This window comes from Cinclus cinclus, chromosome 4 (assembly GCF_963662255.1).
Source record: "Cinclus cinclus chromosome 4, bCinCin1.1, whole genome shotgun sequence".
NCBI classification, from domain to species: Eukaryota; Metazoa; Chordata; class Aves; order Passeriformes; family Cinclidae; genus Cinclus; species Cinclus cinclus.
Genome location: NC_085049.1, coordinates 49,041,182 through 49,058,141, shown reverse-complemented (window position 1 = coordinate 49,058,141; position 16,960 = coordinate 49,041,182). Strand labels below are relative to the sequence as shown.

General features: G+C 36.5%; 1 protein-coding gene across 2 annotated transcripts in view; it reads right to left on the bottom strand.

The window, feature by feature from the left end:
* SYT1 (synaptotagmin 1) overlaps window positions 1-14,380 on the bottom strand; it is a 116,669-nt gene extending 102,289 nt beyond the window's left edge. For both annotated transcript variants that reach the window (XM_062491222.1, XM_062491223.1), the window contains exon 1: window positions 14,209-14,380. In XM_062491222.1, the coding sequence (XP_062347206.1) occupies window positions 14,209-14,380 (172 nt within the window). The remainder of the gene's footprint in view (window positions 1-14,208) is intronic.
* Between the last annotated feature and the right edge of the window lie 2,580 nt (window positions 14,381-16,960).

Genomic DNA, 16,960 nt, shown 5'->3' with positions numbered 1-16,960 from the left:
GCAAAACTAAATGCCATTTACCTCACTGCCCATGGCTCAGAGATCTAGCATCTCTGCAGTGGTTTCCAAAAACTCAACCACTGAAGAGATCAAAATGCCACCCCAAAATAAACCTTATTAAATAACTCTCTAGTCATAGTATTTTAACTATGGCAAACATGAAGACCGAATTTTTTGATCAATAGCCCTTTTATCCCTTCATGAAAGCAGGCTCTGACAGACATACCCCTCCCAAGTGGCTAGGAGTTATTTAATTGGCCTCACACACCTTCAAGTTGAGCCAGCTCCTGCCTGGGAACAACCTCCTGTAAGCCAGCACTGCAACCAATTTTCCTTTGGCTTCTCTCTAAACTTGGCAATGCTGCAATTTATCCTGGCTTGTCTCTATTGTTGATCCTTATCTGAGGTCACACATGATTTTGCTGACTGCCACTGACATCACATACACAACACATTTGCTGTCTCTGCTTCTGAAAACGTTTCTTGTCCAACTAGTAGTACAACTCACAGCAGTTACAAAATGCTTGAGCAGGGATGTAAGATTTCTAGATCATGGTTCAGTGCAGGAACATTCAGCATATTCAATGAATAAACCCTCTTAGCCACAACCCAAAAAATAGCTACTCCTTTCCTTATATCTGTACATTAGTCTTGAACGTACTAAAAAACGCACATCAGTATTCAGTTTGCTTTGCTAAAATGTTAGCTGGAAGCTTTCCAGTTCTTCTTAGCAAGCTTTGTGTGAAGTAGAGAGAAAAGTAGACAAATATTGGTTTTCATTTATTTTTTTTCATCAAAAATATCCTATGGCAGATAGCCTGGAAAACAGAGCTGAGACTAGCACTGTCAGGAAGCCTTAAGTCTCTCAGCCACATGTCAAAAACCATTTCTCCTTCCTCCTGTAATGGTATTCTCCACAGAAGTCAGCATGGCAAAATTGCTTTTTTTTCTGGAGAGGCAGGAGGTGTAAATGAGATGGGAAGATGCTGTGTGATGAAGGAACCAGGAAAAAGGAAGGAAAAGAGGCAGTAGACAAAAGCGACTGAGAAGAACTGGGGATATAAGTCACAAATTGGTTATCATTTACTTTCAGACCGTAGACATGACCTCTAACACTTACGAGTCATACATCCTGTCAACATGCTCTGCAATATTAATTTTCAGAGTATCAGATATATTGGTGAGGAGACTGTGAAGACATATACTGACTGTCATTAATGGTCACCTCTCTGGTGGAAGCAAATGCTGCACCTTCTTGGAGAAATAATCACTGATTATTGCTTTTTTTTTTTAGAAAAGGCAATTTTACATTCACCTAGCATCAGGACAGGAATAGAGATATTTTATAGCTCTCAGTCCTCTATTCCCAAAATGCCAGTGCAAACCCTTTATTTTCTTTGCCTCACAAAATATTGTGAGAAAGCAGGGAATCTCAACACTGCTTTCCTACATCAGGAGTTCTCACTGACGCTTCAGTCTGCTACTGGCTCCCAACTCTTAGGATGACAGTGCTGTATGAGCAACAAACTTCTGTAATAAAACATCCTGACAATTTAGGTCTATTAAATTATGTCTGGGAACTGGACAGTAAGGCCACACTCCAACAACATTTATTTATTTTAGTCCTATGATGATGTAAGTATATTACAGCTTGTCTTCACCTCTAACAAAAAACAAACCAAAGTAAAATCAACTTTGAAACAGGGAGCCATTGAAGCATCTGCCACAATCTATGAAAAATGATCCATCTTAACATATAGGATGGATACAAAGTAGGCTCCTAGCACTTTGATTCCCCTGATACCAGGGGGAAGATTACAGAAGTCTGCCCAAACAGAGGCACTATCAGTAGTGTTGGAGGCAATCCTGTAATTTTGTCTGCAAGGACCAAAGCACTGCTGGGGTCCAGTCAGTGAAAAAATCTTGAACCCTGTAACAGCCTGATGCTGACTTTGAAATGCTTCTGAGTGCCACTCAGTGCTCAGAGGAAGGAGGAATTAGTGAATCATCACATCCACTCCCTGCTCATTGCTACAGCACTCCAGTACATCTACCAAAGAACTGAACAGAGTAACTGAACGCTCATGGATGACCTAAACGCAGAAGGAAGCTAAACAACATCATCTGCCAGTATCCTGGATTCCTCTCAGGCACAGAAAGTGGCACCATGGTGGCCTGCTTCCCCCTGAGCCAGTAATGCTGGGGAACAGCAGTGCTGACATGCTGATGCAAGGGCTGCTGTACTTTGGGGGAAACATAAAACCAACATCCTCAGCTTTTTTTTGGTGATGAGAGATCCCCTGGGATTTTCCCTAAAGGATTGTAATGCCTTACAGCCCCATCCAACTCTCATTAAAATAAATGGAAACAACCTCAATCACATCTGTGGAAATTGGATGTTTGCTGGGTTGGCTGAAGTCCCAAGTGAGGTAATTACATTCTTCCAACAGCTTCCATTGGAAAATTTCAGTGTGTGTGTGTGTGTCCCCATCCCAAATGATCTCAAAGTAGCACTCTACTGATCATTTAAACTAAACAACTACACTAAATGCTCTTTTTTTGACAACAGTCATGAAAATGTGTGCTGTGATAATAGGCCATGTGAAAAGAGGGTACAACTCTCAGCGAGCAGCCCACTAAAATCAAATGGAAGGTAAAAAAATTACACTGGTATTTATGAAGGTCTAAAAAGAAATTTGCTGCTACCACTATACGTGTGTGTGACACGTCTCTAAAATTACATTACTTGCAGAGTTACAAACTTTTAATTAAATAAGTATTTTATACTAAAATAACCATAGCAAAATTAAAATTAATTTACATTAAAATAAGAATCAATGTAGCAGTTCATCAGGTAAATTACAGGACAGATTAGAAATGTTATTTACAATTTTGATCCTCCTAACCACTTGCGTGTAACAAATTTAATTCAGTGTACCATTCAGGAGCTTAAAGGTTAGTACACATTTAAATACTTTACCAGACTAAACCTTTTGAGATTCTAAAACCTGCTGTGTAGCATTTCAATACCTGGATTCAGCTAACTCTCTGGCTCTATCAAGTAAGAATGCAATCCTGTTCAGTTATTTATGGGAGAGGTGCAGGTTAGTCAAGAAAAAAGACTTGAAAACAAGAAAAAAATTGTTCATCAACTTGCAGTTATGCTACACTGCAGGGTTCAGCTAGCTTTGCTATGCCTTTAGGGATTTGGCGCAAATTATTTTATGTAATGGGGACACAATTTAGGAGTTTAGTTGGTTGTTTTTAAAGGGGATATATTTTCTGTTTTTTTTTTTTCCCAACAGGAATTACCAGGATAAATATTTGGTTCAAAAGAATAAAAAGCTTCTTGTCATTATCATTACAAAATCATAGACAGTTTTCTGAGAAGTAGTAGTGGTGTTGGACAGATCTGTGTGCTCTGCAGAATCAAAGCCCAGCTGTCAGTAGGTTCCTAACAAAAATGAGCTGTTGAAAATCAAGGATAATGCACAGTTTAAACACTTCATGCATTAACTGAATAGAAAAGAGATTGTTATAATTAGTTTCTCTTTTCCATTTTGCCTCATCCTATACATATTCTTGCATGCTTATATTTATATCAAGAAGAGCATTGTGCAGGAATATTTTTGTACTATACAGTCACTGATAAATAAATGCACGGCTGTTTCACAACAGTCAAGTCAATGTTGACATTTCTTCTTGCTAAATTATTACTATGCCCTGAGCTCAGGATGTATTTTTCTGTCCACTGGTTCTCTCCACCCATCATACTATTTACCATTGTCCTGGACTCAGGACAATCTCACTGCCCTAAGACTTAAACCTCATCAATAAATATTTCATGAGGCAAGTAAATTTAGAAACTGGTATTCTGGAAGAGCTTCCTATACTATCACTGACTTGTTATTGAAAATGCTATGCTAGGCTGAAAGTTATTAATAGTAAGCTTGCCTTTGTCTGTTCTCCTTCCCTTGCTCATGTGCCACAATTAAAGTTTTACCCATGGCATGTAATGAAGAAATGGACAAACAAACAAACAACTGACTCCAGGGCTGAGACCTAAAATGCCATGCTCCCACTTAAAGCACATACTTGTTGAAAATTGAGTCCTGAGGTCTTAGGAAACATGATAATATAGCTATTTTGGGAGGAAATATGAGTTTGGTACCTAAAGAATAAACAAGACTGAATGCTGGGTTAGCAAGTATTTTGCTTGTGATGGTTTTTTCATATGAGTTCTGGCTAGGAGAAAAGTGTTAATAAATACATAAATTAAACAACACAGAAGGAAAATAGGAAGTCCATTGAAATCTACTAAGGAAGAAAGGACCATAAGAGTATCTATAAGAAAGGTGTAAAAATTATTGAACACTGTTAACTATGTGAAGAATGTGTTTTGTCTCTAAAGAAAAAAAATCTGATGCCTGTCCTAGTCCTGCAGGATTCTTCCCCACTGGGGTACAGCTATATGGGTTATGGTCAAGCTTCTTGTGTGGAAATGACTTCCAAATCAACTGGCAGCTCACCAGCTTTCACATACTCCTTCTCCCCTTCCCTTCAAGGAGCTGACACCCCAACTCCCCTGTGTCAAATAGAGGGTTTGTGTGGCTGCTTCAAACTGACAATAAAGGAGCTGCCAGTCAAGACTCAGGAGTATTGTTCAGGCTGCACCCTAAAATATCTGAGCCTCAGGATTTCCTGAGACTAAAGGAAACCAAGGGATGAAGCTGGAAAACTTGGATCTGACTTTCCTATAGGAACAGCTAAAAAAGAAATGTGGGATTCGTGTTGTCATGTTCTGTAACCTTGTGTGAGACATTTATTTAAGCACAAGGAGCCTTAAATACCCAGTGTTATTTGCTCATTTTGTCCAAAGGCATTTCACAGCAAAATGTATATGCTGTTCTTCAGCCAGGCCTCTAGTCCAGTGAATCTCTTACTCTTCATCAGATTGCACATTGATAGAAGAGATTGAAACAATTGCATTCCAAGTGAGAGAAATCAGGTCTCTAGGCCCAGAGGAATTGTTTTAAGGCTGTGGATCTCTCTGTTAAAAGGGCTTAACCTAGAGGTCTTCCTAGATACCTAAGTATGTGGGATCAGTACTATCACATACACCAGTTTTTCCTTCTTGATAAACTTGCACCTCCTTTTTCTATGTCATTCTGAAGAGGACCAATGAATTTAACTCAGATTTGTAAATTTGTAAATTCTAGAGTCTGATTCTTAAAAGCTAAGTGTAGAAAGCCTAATACTTTCTGGAGCTCATTTTAAAGATGTGGGTTGAAATGCCTTTCCCATCTGAAATTATAAACTTCATCTTTCATTTTGGTGGCTCTCACTGCAATAGGAAAACAGTGCCAGCTACAGTACTGAAACATGCCCCCAGATGATATAGGGGCTGTGAGCAAATTAGGGAGCTCTTGCTGAAGTTGGTAATTAAGAGTAGATTCAGATTCTGAAATCTGCACAGGAGTAGGCAGATGGCTTGTTCAGCTGCCAGCTGGAACTCAGCCTTCATGAGGCAGTCATTCAAGTTCAGCACCACAGCTCCTTTCTATGGAGTCAGAGAGAAAGTCTTCCCAAACCAAGACTCTTCTGAATATTTGAGGCCACTTCCACAGCACTTGCGAAGTGGCTGCGTGTTCTGGAAGCATTAGTGACATTCAGATCTAGAAGCATTCAACAGCTTGCTTGACATAAAAGCCAAGACTAAAAAAGATAACATGAACATATGAAAAGATTCTGTGCACCTTCAGTATTCCTGAGAGCTCCTCTTGGTGGTCAGCATCTTAGTTTTTCACCCACCGTGGCATATGGCACTGATGACCGGGTATTTTAATTCACATATCAGTAAACGCATTCTTGTCCCTTTAAAATACGTTAAATACTTAAAAAAAAAAAAATTAACCAAAGTAAGGAGGGCATTATATATTTATAATCCCTCAGAGAAGGCCTTCATTTGGACAATTCTCAGCAGCAAAATCACCCAGTTCTAAGCAAAACAGTTAACAATAACAACAAAGAATGGCATTCTGTTCTTCAGCTGTGGCAATTTACAACAATTTCTCAGAATAACAGTGGCATTATCTACTCTTGGTTTTCACAAAAATACGAGAGAATATCTTCTAGCTTGCCACAGTGCCTAGGCACAAGTAGCTGAGGTAAGGACAGAATATAAATCTGAACAGTAATTTCTGTATTTTCACTGCACATTTAAACCATACTTTTTAAAAGAAAATCCACTAACCACAGTCACAGATGTCTTTATCTTCTATTCTGTACATTGCTGAGAATCAATCTTTAAATGTATTCTCAGTTTTAAATTCAGAACAATTATTCTATGAACTCTTATTTTTAAAGCAAGATTGCGTGTGAACAACTATAACCAATAATGTGTAATTCTGCAGGCACTTTATATGCAGGTAATTTTAAAAGTGGCTAACACAGATTGTGTCTCTTTTATGCATGTAAACACAATTTTAGTGCACTTTCTCTCACACAAAGTAATGAAATTTTAAGATACATTCCCACAACTGAAAGTAAGCCAGCAACCATGTTCACTTTTCTGCTTGTAAATTGAATTCTCTACTCAATTTATAAGGTACTGGCACAACTTGACATATCTATAGTGCAATAAAATACCTACTGGAGTAATTGTAACATATAAAATAGTAATAATCACAGTGCTGTGCTAGAGAAGACCCCTGGGGGTAGTCTGACACCCCTTGTTAAAATGCCATCACCGAAACAAAGGTAGGTGCTCACCCCTATTTCTGCTACAGATTAATTTCATCCCCTTGACTTCAGAAGTTAATCTGAATGTGGTTTTTTTTTTGTTTTCTTCTATTTTTGCTGAAATGTTTTCAGCATCACGTGTTTTATAGGAGAACTTGCTTCTCCTTCCTTTTTTCTCAGATTATACAACTCAAAACCAACTGCTATTTCTGAAAAGGGTGCTCCAGACACATGCAATCAATAATGCATAATTCTGTTTGACACTGAAGTTACCTTCCCAGTGTGCTACTGGCTTAGAGGCAGCATTTCCTTTCTGACAGGACATTGCATTCTCAAGGTGATGCAGAGGAGGACATGGGTTTAGCCTGTGACCGGCTCTCCCTGTGCTGGGGATGGAGAGTGCAGCAGCTGCTGCTCTGGTTCAAGCTGTAGGAGTCTGCTCCTTTCCTCCTTGCCTTGTCAAGATAATGGCCAGTGTTGGAACAGGGAACTCCTTTGGATGTAAGTGTGTTAGGGGCATGAGTTGAGTTTGCTTTGATTGGGGGAGATTATTTTCCTGCCCACAGCTGGGGCATTGCAACTACATGATCTTTAAGGTTCCTTCCAACCAAAACCACTCAATGATTTTATGTAACTTCCTGGAAACCATGTGTGCTTGCCAGTGCTTGATCCAGCTACAGTCTGCAGCAGTAGCACTTCTAGGTCACGCTGGAGCAGCTTGCACTTCCAACAGCCTGAGGTTCCTCACTCAGTCCTGTATGAGGATCAAACTGGCAGCTGTCATGAACCCAAAAGTTAAAGAACAGGACATGTTAATGGGAGCCTATCAGAAGTCACATTAAAATAACTCATGGACTGTAAACTGTAATAATGTAAAAAAAAAAAAAATAAAATTCTGAATGACAGAATCAATCATTAAAATATTGATGGAGTATAACTCAGTGGGATCTCAGATCAGATCCTTTAAGACAACAATTTTCATCTGCTTCATGAGTTTTTACTTCATGAAGCAATATGCTTCATGAGTTTTTACTTCCACTCTTCCACCCCTCAGTATCTATTTAGACATTTGGGATTTAAAAGCTGTATTTTCAGGATTCCTCATTTAAAGCAATCAAAATATGCTGGACCCCTAGAAATAACCACAGCATTTTCTTATTATGAGTTTATAAATATAAATTGAATTGTTTTAAGTCTCATGATATTTGCATCTTCTACATGTGTGTGGGCAGTTTTTTTCAAGTTTTTCCCTATCAACAGGAGATCTAGAAATTTTGTTTAACATTAAAATGTTAAAATGAAGTTCTCATCTACACTCTGGGACTGGGGGGTTCAGGGAGAAAACAAAGTAATCTGATATTTGCATTTAAATTGCTATATTTAGAAACAGTGTTGTTTTTCCCCCCACCTAATGTTGTACAGTAATAGTTCCTTCTTGTACATCTGTGTTCCAAAGTAAACCCGTATTTCTGGTTTTTCCTGTTCCTTCAGCAGTGTCAAGCTGTATATATTTGCTTGGCATGGGTAGCTGTGAATGATTTTATGACAGGAAGGGAGACAAGAAGACTTGAATTCATGCCATCCTACTTCTCCCAGCATTGTTCTTCAGACTTCCCTGAACATCAAGAAACTTCTTTATCTTCACTGAATCTCTCCATACAAATATTCTTTGCCAAGATACCTAAATGGAGTTTGCCAATGTCCAACTGTTCCTAAGCTGAAAACTGCTGATTGTTTTGATAAATCTATGTGTGCACACATATAAACATATGTATACATAGTCCTCATTCCTACAGGCAGTCAACTGCTACTCAAGATGATCTCTGAAGCAGAAACTCAATTTTTTTCTGGCTAACTGAATCTATTAGGCAATGACTAACACTGGCATGTGTTGTGAAAATATAAATCATAGCTATTGCTTCAAACTTTATTCTGATTTTATGGTATGCCTACACTATTAATCCAGTTTCTAAATCTGAAAGCATTCTAGTATCAGTATTTTGTATCTTTTTTATGAACTTAGAAAATAATGTGCCATCTCCTCCCTGTACCAGTGACACCTGTGCTCTGGGAACCATTAGGAGAAGCCTAATGAAATAATTTTTCTGCAAATGATCAAGCCGTCATCTTATAAAAAGTTTCAGAAAGACCCCATGGAAAAAAAATCCTAAATTTTCTCATAAATGACATAATCTGATAATCTTGATGCCACATACAAATGAAAAATTAAGCAATTAATTTTGTTGTTATTTATAGAGGGCAATAAGCACTCTTAATACATCTCAGCTGATCAATCAAGAAATGCAGAAGGGCAAAATAGCAGAGACCAGCAGGGAGAAAGAAATTATGAGATGTGTCTAAGATGACCACTGAATGCTGAAATTTTGAATTACATGGCTAAATATATAAATCAAGAATTACTTTATTTGTTAAATTACGCAAATATATCTACAATTTGGTAGTCAGTTTACTAAGATATTATTTGGAATTAAACCAGACCTGAGTCTTAGCGTTATTTTCACATTTTTTTGTTACAAAAAAGTAGTTCTCTCTACAGCCTCCAGTCCCATTTTGCTTTGACAGTTACTCACTAGTGCAAGGAGAGGGAAATAAAACTTTCTCTGGAAAACAGAATGTGAGACAAGTCTGCACAGAACATCAGGTTTTAGCCTGACTCGTCACAGAGATTTGAGCTTCTCATTTTGGGGGATTATCAGTCAGTTATTCAAGATGAATCAAATTCAGGGCTTTTGAGCACCAGCTACTGAAGCCACATGGAGTGGCAAGCCAGCCAAACATTTCAGACCATGTAACTTTTTATACAATTACAATGTAAGAAAGCAAAGAGCATTGGAAATATGCAGTATCTACTATCTAGGCAATGACACTATTCTGGATTCAATGCAATCCACTATGATAGCTGTTCCAGATTTTACCACGAACATTAACAGCACATCATTATTAACAGCACAGTCGGGATGCTGGAATTTTATTGTTGGAATTTCATTGCGTTTTTGCTGCCTTGTTTGCTGGCAGAATTAGGTCTCCTGCTCATACAGAAATGTGCCATTAGAAAACACATCAACATCACTTTAATACTATTATGTAAACTAATGGTAATTTATGCCAATTTTTTATTTGTGTATAGTATCATATAAAGTGTCCACCCAAAAGCTGTTGCTGCCATTCCCACACTCTTGTTACAACACACTTACTCTGGCAGATATTTTCCTATCCTGTAGACAAAGATCCGGAGGTAAGAGCACTGAGAAGGAAGAAGGCAAGAAATGATATAGCTTATAAAATATTTTAATGCATTTTGTTTTCACAAGAGTAAGTGCTGCTTTATCTGCTCTGTTTCCCCCCTTTTTTCAGTTGGTGGATTTACTATATTTAAAATGCAAAATGTAAAAGCAGAGATGGTGCCTTTTCTCCCCTTCTGGTAAACAGATTAAAAATTCTGCAGATTAAGGATAAATAAGGATTGAAAGTATAAGAACCAATTAAGTTAGAGTGACAGTTATACACAGTTCAGTTATGGAAAAAACAACTGTACTGTGATTATGCAAATCAGCCACTCACAACCAAAATGCAGAGATTTACATAACGGAGAAAAAAAATTCCTCACAGTTATGCCTCAGTAACTTACTGGGTTCTTGCACTTTAATTGTATGACTCACTGTAATAAAATTATCCTACATGCTTTATCCAGAGTGAAATGTATGTTAGGACATTGCCATTCTGAATGATTTGTGTGCTTTTGGAAGCCTACATTCTCCTGTTACAAAATGTGGTGTATGCTCTATTTTAAAGAGATACAAATCAAGAAAAAACCTCCAGATTTTCTGCTCGTACCAATGAAAATTTTAACCTGGTTCAGGTACTGAATAACTGTTCTTGAAATAAATGTATACTGATACAAATAGGTCCTTTCCTTTCCTTGGAACTTTTATTTCCCCCTTCTATTATTTTTTTTTGAAGTAAGACTTGTCATGTGCACACATCACAGAAGAAAAAACAGTATAATTTAAGTTGCATTAAATTAAATTAATTTGTATCTTGTAGTTTTGTAAAGTGAACTTTTAATGGGAACCCTGATATTTTTAGTTAGTTGGCATGCCCAGACCATTTAACTTCTAACATCTGTGTGTTCTACAAAACACAGTATTTAAAAAAAGAAATCTTTTATTATAAGCTACATAGAAGGAACTGTATTTATTCAGCTGAATGTAGTTTGATGTACGTTTCTTTTTGTTATCATGTATTCCCTGATTAGAATGTTGTATTTTCTTTTTTTTTTTTAATATGAGCATGACTTGATACTACATAATTTCTAAGATAAAACAAGAAGACTACATAAATTAGGCCCTACTATGGATTGGCCTTTTTAACACTCAAACCAAGTTGATTGCAGGTGAGCTTTTTCACACTTTATTCTATCATATATACATTCACTAAATCATGACAGCCTATTTTCCATCTGCAGACACCTTAGGCAGAGGCACCTAAAACATCTGATTATTTATCACACATAAATAACAGAGCACTGAAAAAATGGTCCTCTTATAATAAACACTGAGATTTCAAAGTCTTTCCTGTCATGTGGGGATGAACATGAGACCTTTGGAAGTAAAAATGATAAAGCACATGAAATAAAAGAGAAGGCTTGTCCCTCAGCTGAAAAGATTAGAGAACTTGCTGACTATGACATTCCACTGCCACATGTAAGACTCAAATCGGGTCTTCATTTGAATCTACCAGAGGAAAAACCTGTTCCATGGTCTTGGGAGTCTTCTTAGACTTCCAAGTCTGTGTGCCATACCAATGGGGTTCATGCACCATATTTCTTCTCTCTCACACAACAATCTGGTTTGTGCTAATTTACATTCAGTTCTTTTTTAAGAGAGCTTCTAAAAAAATTGCAATCAGCTGTAAGAGGTTAAGTCCTGACAACTTTTCTACCACAATTAAATTTTTTTGGTAATAGGCTATAAACACCACACTGACAACTCCCCACTGGCATAAACTGAACAACTTACAAGAAAATGTTATAGTCTTCCAACAGGGAAATTAAGTCTCCTCTGCCCTCCTGTCCCCAATATTTTGTAGACAGCCTAATTAAACTTACTTGTTTTGTGTTTATGTTAGTTTATTAATGAAAAATACAGACCTGTGTATAATGCAGTCCATTCTTGCAGGACTTATTTTTGAGGAAAATAGGCAAAAGAAAGCTGTTTGGAATATAAAATGCTCAGATATGTCAATGGCACTAATTTGTATTTAGTATTTCAAAAACGTCCCCAAACAAGTCCTTAGCCGTTCTGCACTACAGTGAACATTCAGCTTTCTTCTTGAAATGGCAAACCCCCCCCCAGCATAGAAGAATACAATACTAAACAGCTCCAGCACTTGAGAGATATCCTGGTAGGATCCCATCACTTCTACAGCCTCTATAATAAGAGCAGACAATTGGCATGGGACTTGTGACTACCTTAGGTTCATTTCTCCACGACAACATTACTGCATGATCGTGGATAAGAGACCAGATTTCTAAGATGGAGGCAATATGCTCTGGTGGCGCTATCAACATAAGGTACCGTATTTTATAAATAACAGGAGGTATTTCTTAAAAAATAAGTTTTGTCTTACGACCTAATAAACTTTCCTAAGTAACCACTTTCATTATATAACAGTAGGTTTTTTTTTTTTTTCTTTCATGAAGACGTAGTAGAAGTTTTAGTCAGTTCAACTTGAAAAGGTTCTCCAGATTGAACTTTCCACTTTTTTTTCTAGTTTTTAAAAAGTATGCAGCAGGGCATCCCAAGGTTCTCTCTATGTACAAACCTTTTCCTACACATAATTACAGAGCTCCTCATACTGGAAGCCATTCATGCCTTTGCAAAGTTAAAATCAAAGTTTAAAATTAAGAGGATATTTACATAGAAGTCTTACCTATATTATTTACATGGCATGGTGAAACAAAAACTACAAGACAAGTGTTTCAAATTCTGACTTTTCCCCTCAATGTCTTGTCTTTTAGTTTTTCCTCTTTTTTCTTTTTATTCTTGTATTTTTATATTTTTATTCTTTAGTCTCGTTTTCTTATGACATCATCAGACAATTTCCTTTCAGTATGGTCTGCACTGGACTGCACAGATCATCAAAATAATGGCACAAAAACTTCTTACCCCTACAACACCTTAATTCTTGCAAGTGGGAATTCTGAGTGACAGCAAATCTGTCTGCCATCAATTTTGCAAAAGCTGCCTCTGCCACATTGCCAAGATCCATTTAGAGACAAAAAAAATTAACCAATTAATATTCTAATTTATTATCTGACTTTATCAGTCACAGACCATTTCTTTACACAAAGGATAGCCTTCTAAAAATGAAAATTCTTATATATGTTAAAATACTACCATGGAAATATTTTACATTTATTATTTTCTTGTAAAGAAGAAATTATTAAAGACTGAGTGATTCTCTAATGCTTGATAGTAAAACACACGCACAGAGCCTTCACCTTCTTGTCTATAAAAGTGTCAAAATGATCTGCTGGTAGCATTAGGTAATTTTTCTGTCAGTAAGAAAAATAATTTTTTTCTCTATTATATGAAATGCCACTGACAATACTGAACTAGTCCTATATTTGATATCAGTGTCTGTATATTAAAACACATCAGACAGATTCAAGATCCCCAGGATTATCATAAATAACAGGACAAAGTTAAGGCTTATATATTTTTTTTAAATGTGAACAACTTGAGGCCTCAGCTTTGCGTCAATACTTAGCACCAAAGACCAAAAGAACCCTGCTGACTTTAGTTCTAATATCACAGAAATATACATTTATACTTTTAAGTTTTCGGCATCAGCACATGAACCTGTGCGAACAGCATTCAGTGGCTGATTTACTAGAATAACTAGTGGGAAAGGAACACATATCTTCATACATTACAGATGTGTTAGCCATTTTCTTGTTAAAACTCAATTTTCACATTACTTCCTACATTTTCTAATCTCCAAAGATTCAAAGTTTTCTTGTTTTCTCAATATGTGTGAGTTCTGGCCAAATATTGCTTTAAGGCAATATGGCCACATGCATTTGGCATAAACATGAAACCTAAAGTGTTACTGATAGGAAACATTTTACTTATTGGTCTCACAGCTACAGTGAAGTTCTCTAGTTTCAGTTTTAATGATTCAACAGTAATTCATCAGTACAAATTACAAAAAAAATTATGAAAACATATCAAGAATAGACATAAATTAAATTTGAGTTGGACTCAATTTTTTTCTACTTCAGTTAACTTTGTGGAAATTGCAAAACCAGTTTAATCTTGTGATTTTTTCCAGCTTTGACTGAAAAAACATTTAGTATGCTGTCTAAACAAATGTCAAAGATAAAATGTCAAATTAAATCCAGCCTGCCAACAGAAGTTTTTTCATCAATCAAGTTTTACTTACGTGGAATTTTGTTCAGTTCATTCATGAACTTCTCTTTTAGCTTAGAAAATGCATCTTCTTTTCCTCCCCCTCCTCCTGGACTGGCTGGTTCAGTGACATTACTTGGAGGGGCTGCTGCTACTGTGGTTGCTGGCGGTGCTGCCAGAGCCTCATGATGACTTTCACTCACCATTTTAATTCCTGGGTAAGCTGTTGGAATAAAAAAAAACACAACAAAAAACCAAAAGGTAATATAAGGTAATATATCTGTCATCATTATATGAATAAATAGGCAGAATATCCTTTGGTTCTCATGCTTACTGAGTAAATATAACTGCATTTGCATATAGTTTCAGGTTCTTAATAAAATATTTATTAGACAAGAGAGAAAAGTATTTTGCAGGGTTAATTTCTGCCAGAATAATTTTATCGCTTAGAGCACTTTTCCAATGGTTTTGGAACTATTTTGGAAGTGCTAAATTTGAAACCTCAAAATTCCTGTAAAAATTTCTACAGATTTACATTTGCTGTTCAGTTAGAAAGTATAAGCAAATTGGGTAATAAATGCTCCCAATGTGCAAATTTCAATGTATTTACATAATTATTTTTCTATGAGAATTACAGAGGTGTGGACCAGGGACAGAGTTTCTATATATGAAATAAATGAGGTGATAAGGACATAATAAGAACACTTTGTGATTTCCTGTCAAAGTAATAACTTATTGTTTCCTATTTAAATCTGTGTATTAAATAGAAATTGATTTGCATGAATTTTTATCTTCACTAAGGGAAAGCAATTTTCCTTCCAGTTATTTTGTGTGACACTTGCTACTGACAACATTCTCTTAAATTATTCAGATGTCTTACTGCATTCATGAAAATACAACATCTGTAAGGAGTCTAAATGAAGCCATTTTGAAATATCTATGAGGCCGGCACAAGTATAATCCTACATCAGCATATTTTTAATTTCATGTTGTTTAGTGGGCACTTTGGAAAACCTTTCTTTGATCAGTAATAAATTAAGCCAATTTTCCTAATTCAAGTCTGCTTTGACTGTGACAGCAATAGGTGACTGATATCTCCCTGTCCTTATCTTGATCTAGGAGCCTTTGGCTGCATTTTCCCTCCACTGCCCAGCTGAGGAGAGGAGGAGTAGAGCAGCTTCAGTGGGAACCTGGCACCCAGCCAGGGTCAGCCTACCACAGTCACATAGCAAAGAATTTTGGGCTAGTGGGATGAAGATGAGAAGATATAAAAGAAATTTCAGCAACACAGGAAGGCTAGCTGAAATGTTTATTTTGAAATTTTTGAAAACATTGTTCTGATTTTCTGCTGCATCATAAATATCACTAATCTGAATAATTTCAGGAAACAGAGGGAGAAAGATCTTGGAAAACAACAAACATTCATTATTGCTCTGAGTGTACAATTGCTCTCAGCCTCAAAAGACATTTGGCCTTTGAGCTTTTCCTGAGAAATTTAAAGAACAACAAAGGAAAAAAACACAATGCATCAAAATTGAAGGGGCATAAGAGCACCTGACTGCATGCAATATGATGAAACATGATATTTCTTGTTTTACATAATTGCTTTCATGGATGTTGCTAAGAGTGCTCTAATCACTAAATCAAGAGGAGAATTGGCTTTTTGTCCTTTTACTTCAGTTCTACAAATCTGCAGTCATGAAGACCTGCAGGCACGAACCTGACTGTAGGCAGAATGAACTTCTTGAAATCATCCTCACCATTCTTACCACTAAACAGGAGTTTGCACGTAAGTGTAGTCTGGAATACAAAAGCCATTCTCTAACATTGCTGTATGAGGAAAAACATTTTAACAAAATAGGGGGTTGGTATTGCACAATATGGTGAATATTTTGTAGCAATTTTATTGATGCAGCAGCCAATGAAGTAATATTCTCTGCCTGCCCAACACTTCTGTTCTTGCCCTCAAGTCCCCAGCCAAATATAAAATCATGTTGATGTTGACACAGAATATGTATACAATACAGCTCCATAAATATTTCATAAGCATGTGGCCTGAACTATTTCCCTGTAACACCAAGGGAACAGTTCACTATGAAAAGCAGACCAATGTTGATGGAAAGATTCCAGTTAATATCCATAAACTTTGGCTCAAGCTCGAGGTATCTTTATTTCCGCAACTGCCTCACAAAACAAAAAAACCCCAAACAAGTAGCAAATACATAATTTAGGTAGTACGAAATGACATGCCAGCTATTCCAGACTAAGATACTTTTTTCATATGCTCTGATGAATGCCAAATATTATGAAGCAAAACATGCAGATTCATAAGCTGTAAACAGTAGTGCTGTTTTATGTTATAGTATTTTTCAATGAATGTCAGTTAAATCAGAAGGAAAGTTGTATATCATAATTAAATCAAAATTAAATTGCTTAATTATAATATATTGCTTTTGCTTAATTATTCCAGGCCTGGCAGTTGACTATTTTATTCAGCAATGGAAGACACAATTTGCAATGACGACTTTCAGCTAATTAAAAATTAAGGCAAATGTAATTTATTTGCTTCTAGTTTTGGAAATATATTTTGAAAATATATTCGAAGAACAAATTTGAGGCATTACATTTTGATTTACTTAAAAGGAAGAAAAAACAACAAAACACACTATTCTTGTTATCTCCAGGAACAATCCTCAGTAGATTCCTAGTGCACTTAGAGGTCACTACGTCTAATGAGACATGCACAAATGGTTTGAGACTTGCCACAGAACCTCTGGCCAATGACA